General features: G+C 26.5%; 2 protein-coding genes across 2 annotated transcripts in view; both read left to right on the top strand.

Annotated features, from left to right (window-relative positions):
• The window catches only part of LOC111625267 (lon protease homolog, mitochondrial-like), a 71,923-nt gene extending 68,008 nt beyond the window's left edge, over positions 1–3,915 (top strand). The window contains exon 18 of the mRNA XM_023368369.1: positions 3,650–3,915. Within this exon, the coding sequence (XP_023224137.1) occupies positions 3,650–3,799 (150 nt within the window). The 3' untranslated portion in view covers positions 3,800–3,915. The remainder of the gene's footprint in view (positions 1–3,649) is intronic.
• A 2,539-nt stretch (positions 3,916–6,454) lies between these two features.
• LOC111625271 (transmembrane protein 163-like) lies at positions 6,455–10,557 on the top strand. The gene is made up of 7 exons (XM_023368373.1): positions 6,455–6,648; positions 7,730–7,773; positions 7,858–7,952; positions 8,128–8,224; positions 9,247–9,358; positions 9,428–9,569; positions 10,082–10,557. The coding sequence occupies exons 1-7, from the start codon at positions 6,600–6,602 to the stop codon at positions 10,116–10,118; spliced, it is 576 nt and encodes a 191-aa protein (XP_023224141.1). The 5' UTR covers positions 6,455–6,599; the 3' UTR covers positions 10,119–10,557.

Raw genomic sequence — 10,557 nt, 5'->3', positions numbered from 1 at the left:
TCACAGTATTATCGCTGAGATGGAAACAATGTTAAAATTATGGCGTAATAATCAAGTAAATGTGAAAAATTGTAAAATAATATAGGCCTAATTTGTTATACATATGTATTATCTAAGATTTTATTAAACATTTTTTTCTAAATTATTGTTTTCTTTAGTCTCCGGCCCCAATTAAAAATTATTTGTATGTATTTATATGCGAAATTATACTCCGACTTACGCGAATTCGACTTACGCGGTTACCGCTCGGTTCCACCTATCACGTAAGTTCGGGGTATTACTGTATATATAAAATGGATATAGATAATATTATATTGCAATTGTAGGCATTTTTGTGCATAAAATACAGCTAAAAATGTTAAAAAAAACACTTTATTTTGTCAGGAACATACATATTAATCAGGAACATATATATTAATCCATTTTCTATTGTTTCTTATGGGAAAATTTGTTTCAGTTTGAGAACAAATTAGTTTTTGAACAACTTTTAGGAACAAACTAAATTCAAAAACTGGAGTTTGTCTGTGCTTATTTTTATATTTATGAATAAGTGAAATGTAGAGTAATTAATTCTTATNTTACCAAAAAATAGATTATTTTACAATTTAGAATATTAACTGATTTTTTTCATGTCTAATACTTTTACTTTTACATGATATAAAGATACATACATACAATATATGTACTCTTGTGTTACTCTTAGTTATTGTAATATGACATACATACATGATCCTGTACATTCAAGTTTCATTTGTTGAACTATTTATTATCTTATGTCAAATATAAATTTTAATTTGGAATGTAATAGTATTTACTGAGAAATTTTTCAAATAAATTTTTTCATATTATTTGTCAAATGTAACAAAATAATGTTTATTTTATTTTTTGAAAAAAAAATAATTCATTTAATTTTTTAATAAATAACTTTTGTACATTAAAATACAAAACATCGAATAAATATTGATTTATTCAATGTTATTGAGTTGATAGCATGCAATCAAAAAATTGTTTACTTGAAAATATGAAAATTATAAAATGTATTTTGAAATTGTTTTGTGTGTGCAATTATGTATTATATAATTTGTTTTATGTTAAATTTGTTAAAAAATACTATAATCAATCAGACTCTCTAAAGAAAGAAAAGCATCTATAGGAAAATGAAATTAAGCATAGAACAATCTCAAAATTTTGCAATTCCAATTGAAATGATGAAAATACCAATTATTCATATCAATAGCATTGTTTATCAATTTTAATAAAATAAAAGAATTTGAAACAAATCAGAAATTGACAAATACTGAAAGAACAGTTTTCACCAATACTTGCAAACATTCAAAAGTATTTTCTTTGATCTAGTCTTCAGAACAATTCATAATCTCAGATGGTCTTTCTCTTCTTGAATTAAGGTGTTAAACAATATCAATTTTGTATGTGTTAGCAAATGAAAGTAACAGGAGAATTTAATCCTATTTGGAAAATGAGACACCAGCCAGTTTTGAACTGTCAAATAATTGCTGCTAATACACTACTTGATGTTTATGAAATCAGTGTTTGAGAATTTGATCATTCATGACTGGATATTCATGCACCAAAATTTCAACTTTTGTGAAAGGTTTTGACCTTTCAGGAAATAGGAGATTACATACTACTGTAAACTGGAGTTGTCATCTGAGAGAACTAAATGTTCAAGCATGTGCGATGCTAAAAGATCACTGCAATCACTCATTTGTATGGTGGTCTGTCATAAGTTATGTTACTGTTTTTTTTTTTTTTTTCTTTCAGCTTAAATAAAATGACTTTTGCAGCACTATAAACCATTGCCAAGTATATTTATTTAGTAAAACCATTCATTTTTCTTAAATTATTTTAAAACAGCAGTAATACAAAAAGTCTTGGAACAATGTACAACTTTAACATTGAAAATGGAGCTCAAATTTTGAGAATTTTTATGTTCATGAAGGATTACTCAGTCCCAATTATTCACAAACATGGGGATTAGTTTATATGTAAAATCACCAAAATTCAGATCTCTCAGAAAACAACAGTTTGTTCATGCACACATCCAAGATATGTTAGAATAGTTATAAAATGAATGTTAAATTTACAAAATGTAGAAAATAATGCTGATTTAAATGTTAAATCTCTTTCTATTGGTCATAGTCACTGACTTTGTCATATATTGGTCATACTCATGTAACAAGAATTATTGGTCTTCAAACAAAAATTTGTGATGATATTCAATAAAGAATGATGTCATTCTATTGTAATTTATAATTATTCATAAACAGGATAAAATTCACTAGTTAACTAAATAACATTCAGATCTCTAAATTAATAGTTAACAGTGTACATGTTAAATCAAGACCAAAGCTTTTATAATTTAAAAATATAGTGTACACTCACTAATCCAAACTCTGCTTAATCTGAACCAATTTTGTTTATTTTTCTGTTACATACTCCAGCCAACAACAAAAGGAAATCACAGATTATGTTTTAAAAATATAACATTTGTAAAATTATTATGTACTGTATTTACTTAGTAAATTCGTATACTTTGGAAAGGAAGAAAGAATTGAAATTTTACATTTTAAAAAGAAAATGCATGCATAAAAATTTTCTATGAATTGCAGAATGTATTTAAAAATTATAAAAGAAAATAGAATATTTGTGGCTATTTAAACGAAAAACTAAAAAATCCAAAAGTATATTTGTTTTGATTTTTCTTACCCAAGGCAAATCATTTTCTTATTTGNCATTTCTGCTTTTGTCAACGTAGTTCTAGCTTCAGCAGCAATTGGTGATTCTTTTATAATTATTATTTTTACATAAAATTAAATTTTTATTTTTTCAGCTTATTAATTCCTATGTAACTAAAAATAAATTATTATTATGTAGTGCTTTATTTTTTTAGCATGCATTCCACAATTTGAGGAATGTTATATTTGGTTATTAAAAAAAAAAGCCATTACGTAAATTAATGTAAATAATTGTAAGTTAATGATATGAGGGAAAATTTATACTCTCAAATTGTTTGGTTCTTTGAGAGTAACCAACCATCTTAAGACATTGCCTTGCACAATAAAATAAGTAAATAAATAAAAAATGGAAAATTCTAAATTATGATTATTTTAATCATTTGTCATAAATAATCAGAAATGTCTAATATAATTTTATTATTTAAATTTTTAAAATCTTTCCAATATTGAATAATTTTCCTATATATAAATTAATAAAGACTTTATTTGTCAATTATCAATGTAATTTAAATAAATATAGAAAAGTTTTTAATTAATTAGCTTATAAAACTTATTTATAATTTGTTACCGTTAATCAAATCATATTACAGTCGATTAATTGAAACAGCTTATGTAATTCTATTCCATTTTAGTGAAATGGTTTTTTTCTTTCCGAAACAGTTTTTATTTTGTATGTGAATTTTAATGTAGCTTTTTTATATCTGGAAAGCACCGAAAAATTGTGACCGTTGCTTAAAATAGTTCTCTTTTGAAGACGCATTTCATAATTGTTATAATTACAGATGTTTATACATATGACAAAATTAAAATAGATCAATTATTATATTTGAAATTTTGAATATTTTATGATTAATTATTAGAATTAATTTTAAATAAAATGATTTTAATTATAGGCTAGAAGAGTAGGAGTGTCGTGCTTAATATTGCCAGAGGAGAATAGGAAAGACTTTTTTGATCTACCTACTTATATTACAGAAGGTTTTGAAGTGCATTTTGTGGACAATTACAAGACCATTTATGATCTGTTGTTTAATAATACATAACTATAATTTCAATTTTAGAGATTTTATAAAGAAATTTTTGAAAACTATTGATGTAACAGAAGAGTTTTCAACTATAAAATTAAAAGCTATTAAATTATGTAATTATTATTATATATATACGAAATAATACATTTTAATTTTATAGATATTTGTATGTTGTTTGTGTTCATAATTTCTTACAAAATTTTTATCATTCTTTCCGAAATCACAAAAAAAAAGATAACTTGATAAGCGATTAAGATATTAAATACAGAACAATACATTTATTAGATGTTTTTCTTCTATTATCTTTATAATATTTGTACAAGTTAAATTTGTTTACACACAAATATATTTTCAAAGCTTTTGGAGATTATTAACAATAGCTATAGCTATCACCATAGAAAAAAACATTATTTGTTTAAACATCCGTTCTTTTTTTTTTATCTTTTAGTTATAATTTTTTAAAATATATTTTAAAAACCTAGAAAATATATTTTATTGAATAGGTTTATTTATCTGGTAAGAGATTTAAGATTACAGCTAGAAGCAATTGTACCCTATCATTATTGAATTGCGTAGCCTATAAACTAAAATGTGTTATAACTGTTAGATCCTGGTTCGTTCCAAATAAGTTGATAGAAATTTTAAAAAGATAACCTTATGAACTAATCAATTTAAATGTAATTAATAAATGGTTCGTATTTCAATATAGACTAGGACCTGCTGATAAACTTTTGAAAGGGATAATGCATTATAAAAAAAAAGTTTTAATGCAAATATTGATTTAATGCCATTTTTAATTTTTAGCAATCATAAATTGGCATCATATATAAATGCATTTATGATAAGTCTTGTTATTAATATTCCCTTATATGTCATTATATACAATGGATCTTTGATTTATCATTTATTAATGTCCAGAAGCTGATATGAAAATAAATATTAATATCTAAACTGGGATAGTTGCAAAAGATGGAGATGCAACAGTTGGCAGTTTCCAGTTCATATTTTTATTTTTTAAACTTTAGTTGATAATTTAATCTCAATAAAACATGGATTTTTTAAAAAAAAGTTTAATAATAATGTATTGATTTTTTAAAAATATTCCGAAGATGCATAAAGAATTGATATTATTTATAAAAAATTTTTCGGGGAATTGACAGACATCTATCAATAAGCTTTATCTATCAAACAATTTGCTTATTCAGTTCCATTAAAGCAAAGGTCAAAGATGATAAGAAACAGAAAGAAACAAAAAGGACTCAGAACGGTAGAAAGATAGAGAAGAGAAGTTGATCTTTTGTCAAATTGACAGAATTTCAATGTCCATGCTTCTAAGAATAATTTTGGGGAAATTCATCAAATTTGAATATGACTGGAACAGTATTTTGCAACCAACATACTATCGAAGGTAAGAATAATTTACATTGATATGTTTTAACTTTTTTTTTTTTTTTTTAAATGAAAATGTTACATTTGAAAAGAAAATAACATAAATGAAGGGGTGAAATAGCAGTATGAGATGTAACACTTTTGGCATTTCCATCAAGCACTTTGTGCCATATCCTAATGAAGTATGACAATTTCAAATTACTGTTTGTAAATGAGGTTAGACGAGGAAAATTGTACTTGCTTAAAATCTGCTAAATAAAATTAAAATAATCTGCAGTCATTTCTGTTTATAACAATAATGTTCAAAGGAAAAGCGATTTAAGATTCTTAATGCGTCTATAAAAAGAGCGAAAGTCTAGCTTTTGTGCTATTAAATGCATTTAGAATTTGTTTCTTTTTGTCTATTAAAAGAACAACAATCTGAATTAGTTTTAAGGAATTTCGATTATATTTAAATATATATATATTTTTTAATGTTAAAATACATCATTTTTCCATTACATTAATTGAAAATCGAGATAGACTAATTAATTTCCGAAAGAAATAACAACAGTATTTTTATTACTTTGTATTATAGATAATAATCTCTATAACAAAAACATGAATTTTATAGAGAATAAAATTGGTAAAATGTATTCTATTTTAAACTGACTAGTTCGATTTTGAGGGTGTTAATGGCTGATCAGTAATGATAAAAGAAGTGAAAGCCGATGCAGGATGTTTCTGACAATCCATTAATGTCAAACATTGCAACCCTGTCGAGTATATTAATAGATCTAGAGCTCTTGTACTTTGCCAGTGATAAAAAAAGCAACTCTTTTATGTCAAAAGGAAGAGGACGAACAATACAAGCTGATGAGAGATGTTTAGTTCTTTCAACAATAACCGAGTTTTGCTAAAGTAACAAATGAATTTCTGAAAACATTATCTAACTCGGCTTAAAAAAAAAAAAAAAACAGCTTGCTAGCTAGAGAATAAACCACATATTTAGTTTCTTTTTTAGAAAAAAAAAAATAAAATTTTATAAAAATTATATTTGCAGGTATAATTCGGCTTCCCGGATACAGCTGCCATTGCAGTTTAAATCAACTATCGCTTAACAAAGCAAGTACTGTACACAAATAAAAATTTTAAAAATAAAATATATTTAAAGTCAATCAATATATAATTAAAAAAAATTTCAAAATTTGTAGAGCGTTTTCCGTGATGGATTTATAAGAAGAGGGGATGAGGTAAATATTTGCCTCAAAAAAATAATATAAATTAGCTAATAGTGATGATGATTAAGGATATCAGATTGTTAATTAATTGCATTTTAATTTCCAGCTGTAATCATTTTTATTTTCTAGAATCTATCCCGTTGAAAATAAACTACTCCGATGATTTCTGTAGTAAAGTAAAATCAAGAAGAATTGTCTTGTGGATCATGGGCATTTCTGCTTTTGTCAACGTAGTTCTAGCTTCAGCAGCAATTGGTGATTCTTTTATAATTATTATTTTTACATAAAATTAAATTTTTATTTTTTCAGCTACATTTGTTGGAATACGGACCTCCCAAAAAAGAATCCATTATTTCCAAATCTTAATGTGGCAATTCTAATACAGGATTAATACTAAAACACTCTGATATACAGGGTGGTTATAGTTAAAGTTGCGCTACTCAGACCTGTCTAGAGCCCGTTCTCGTGGACGTATTTTGATGAAACTTGGTATATATGTTATATGGACCGTGGGGAAAAGGAAAATGTGAAAAAAATATTTAGTTCGAATTTTTACCACTAGGTGAAAAAATGGCGCACGAAGAACAAGAAATACAAAATGGAAACACGCTAAAGATTTTTATTCACAACACTTGTTCAATGTGCAATCCATTTGCATCAATTACGTGTTCAAAACGTGTTCAATTAGGGGTTCAAAACACCTTACAGCATTGTAAGGCGTTTTGAACACGTAATTGATGCAAATGGATTGCACATTGAACAAATGGATTGCACATTGAACAAATGTTGTGAATAAAAATCTTGCGTGTTTCCATTTTGTACTTATTGTTCTTCGTGCGCCATTTTTTCACCTAGTGGTAAAAATTCGAACTAAATATTTTTTCACATTTTCCTTTTCCCCACGGTCCATATAACATATATACCAAGTTTCATCAAAATACGTCCACGAGAACGGTCTCTAGACAGGTCTTAGTAGAGTAACTTTAATTATAACCACACTGTAATGTTCTACATGGAACACATTCTGGAGTTTCAGTACAGTAATTGAATGTAACTTGTAAGACACTACAACAAAACTCGTAATAATTTAAACTTACAACACTTATAATAACCGAAAAACTCCAAAGGTTGATACGTCCGAAATTGTTGGTATTCTCTTCCCTCCATGGGTTAGTCTGGCCGAATATCTCGCTTAAAAAGGCCCTCTTAGTTCCAAAGGCGAAGAGAGTTAAAAAATATATTAAAAAAAACTATAGTTACTTCCTAATATTAGATTTAAACTTCGTAATTAAACTTATAATTATTTTATAGTAAATAATTAATTTTTTTTTCGTAGTTTGCGCTGTTTACTGCAATAGTTCGGCAATGTATGCTTTTGCGGTAAGTAAACTTTTATTTTTAATTATCTTTATAAACGTTTTTTTTTTCTTTTTACTTTATTTCTTAAAATATTCTCTTGTGTAGATGGATTCTTTATTAGATATGCTGTGCTGCTCCGTTGTTTTTTGGAGATTTTACGGATCAAATTACTCCATCCATTTGGAAGATCGAGAAAATACGTAAGTTTTTATTTAATATTTATCAGTATTGAGATCTAAAAGATCGATTAAAGTTATAATAAAGGTAAAAAGAAGAATTTGGCGTAAATATTTAAAAAAAAACAATTAAAGATTTTAATTAATTAATTCCGTTTTAAAGTTAATCTAAGATCTCATCAATCTGTTTAAATTTCAGAGCATGCTTAGTGTTAGGCGTGTTATTTATTATTTCTTCGATCGGTATCGTCTGTAAAGGATTGATAGATTTAAATACACTCAACTATCCAACTAAAGTAAGTATTTTATTAACATTAAAAAATAAATAAATGAAAAGTTATCTATAATTTATTTCTAGTAGACGTGTTTTAACTTAACAGAATTTTTTTTTTTTAAATATAAATTTTTCTTTTTATCTTTATTCGAATTTAGACAGACAAAGGAAAGGGGGGAAATAATAGTAATAATAATAATAATAATAATTGGTCATTTTATACCTTCGTTTTATTAGTTGATTAGAATTGACAGTTTTCGGGATGCATATTGTTAACGGAACAACATATTTGAAGCCTTTCGTTTCGAGACGAAAGGCTTCAAATTTTATGTGAATTTAACTGTATTTTCACTTTTGTTAACCTTCTCTAGAGATGATGAAAGTTCAATCGACACCAGACACAATTACAATCGATTGACACCAGGGATTTGATCATCTTCACCGGTCGTTTTGACTTGAATTTCGCAGTTAACGACTAGAGAAAATAGTGACGTCGTTAAGTTATCTTTGTCTTGTCTTAAAATGATAAGATGCTTGCAAATCATTTCGATAATACGCCCATAGGGTGGTGAATCTTCCTAGTCTACTCCTCCCTCACATTAACCTATTTCTAGAGATTTATGGGGCATCGATTGGCATCACCTTCTCTCGCTTCCACCACCTGGATTTTAACTCCCCATCAATTTGTCCCAGATATTCATTCTACATTGTCTATAATCTCTTCGTAATTAATAATGTATCATCCATAATAACAATTTAACTTTGACATATGAAAATATATCAAACACGAATTTTTTTTTGTTGAATAAGCCCTATAAATATTACCATACAAACGATAACTTTTCGTATTGATTATATTTATGATATCTTCTGCTATTATTTACAAGTTTTAGTTATTATATCAATAAAATAATTAGGAATTCTCATGCTTTCACTTAAGAATACTTTAAATATTTAATCAGTAAGTAATTGATTGTCTAGAAATAGTAAAATGGTTATGAATTGATCGTTAATCTGTGATTTTTTTTTCCTTTCTGTTTTTAGATGAGAGAGGTATTTGTTCTAACATCAGTGGCTTCGGCTCTGTGCTTAATCATGGCAATTAGTAAATTTTATGCTTACAAGAAGATGAAGAGTCAATCGCTTCTTCTGGAAGGTAAAGAATAAATTATAAAAAATAATTGCATTTATTCGAAAAATAACAGATATAATATTTATTTTTTAGCCATCAACACTGGATTGAGTGCAGTTTTAAGTATTTTAATCATCGTTGCCGAATTGCTCTACCATTACATTAACAAAATAGGTTATTTGGATCCATTAATGAGCATGATCATCGCTCTGGTATTGTTCACTTACGGAATTAGGTAAGAATTTGTTAAGGTTAAAGTTCAATCGATGAGAAAACATTTTATCTTATCTGAAGTGAAGCGAAGGTTGTTTTTAGAAGATGCAGTTACAGTTTGATTTTTCCATTAACTTTCTGATAAAATAAACAAATTAAATTATATGTTTATATATATTTTTTAATTCCATTACTGGAATAGAAGCTCATTCAGTTCGAAAGAAGTATTTGTGAATTACAAAAACTTCTAATCAGAAATCAGAATTTGTTTACTGTTTTCGAAGCAAGTTAAATTAAACTTTAATTATATATAAAAGCTATTACTTCTTAACATGTAGAATCGGAGAAGGATCTATTCCTAAAAACAACTTTTGCTGTAAGCAGACAAAATAATAAATTAGTTTTCTATTACAGTACATTAAAATGCGTTAAACTTTTGAGAATAAAATTAACTTATATATAACTTAATACAATGCCATTAAACAAAGTAGTTAACGTGATTATTTATTAATACTATTTAATGATAATTTTCAGAGTTATTATGGAGAGAAGGAGAAACATCGTCCAATAAAATTTCAAAAATTTTCAAATCATTTCAGCGTAAGACAACTCGAATATCTTATTTAATTAACCAAACGTGTATTAAGATAACTCGGTCGGTTTTCATTGATAAAACTGATCTTAAGCTGTCGACCCTGGAAATGTTATTTGTAAAACAATCGTGTCGTTTGTAAAGACGAACGAAATGACAGGCAACAAAGACATCCGCTTTGCTGCTTTCATCATTAAGTATTGTCATTAGCGATCGACTAAATAAGGTCAGAAATTCTGTCGCTTCCTTCTGATCTACAGCCTGGATAATTGAAGCGATTCCACATCCTTCATCCCAGTTTTAATTTAGACGGTGAATAAAGAACGGATAAATATTAATCATGATAAATATTAAATTTAACATTCATTTATAAATAATCACAACGTTTGTAATATTACTTTTTATTAATAAAAATAAC

The sequence above is a fragment of the Centruroides sculpturatus genome, unplaced genomic scaffold (genome assembly GCF_000671375.1).
Source record: "Centruroides sculpturatus isolate CEXI.00-Female unplaced genomic scaffold, Cexi_2.0 scaffold221, whole genome shotgun sequence".
NCBI lineage: Eukaryota > Metazoa > Arthropoda > Arachnida > Scorpiones > Buthidae > Centruroides > Centruroides sculpturatus.
Note: the sequence above shows the minus strand (reverse complement) of the source record. Positions and strands in the feature narration are given on the sequence as shown.

Coding starts and splice junctions, on each gene's coding strand:
- LOC111625271 (XM_023368373.1), top strand. CDS start 6,600: ATGGGCATTTCTGCTTTTGTCAACGTAGTTCTAGCTTCAGCAGCAATT. Junction 6,649..7,729: donor TCTAGCTTCAGCAGCAATTG/GTGATTCTTTTA, acceptor TTTTTTTCGTAG/TTTGCGCTGTTTACTGCAAT. Junction 7,953..8,127: donor TTGGAAGATCGAGAAAATAC/GTAAGTTTTTAT, acceptor TTTAAATTTCAG/AGCATGCTTAGTGTTAGGCG.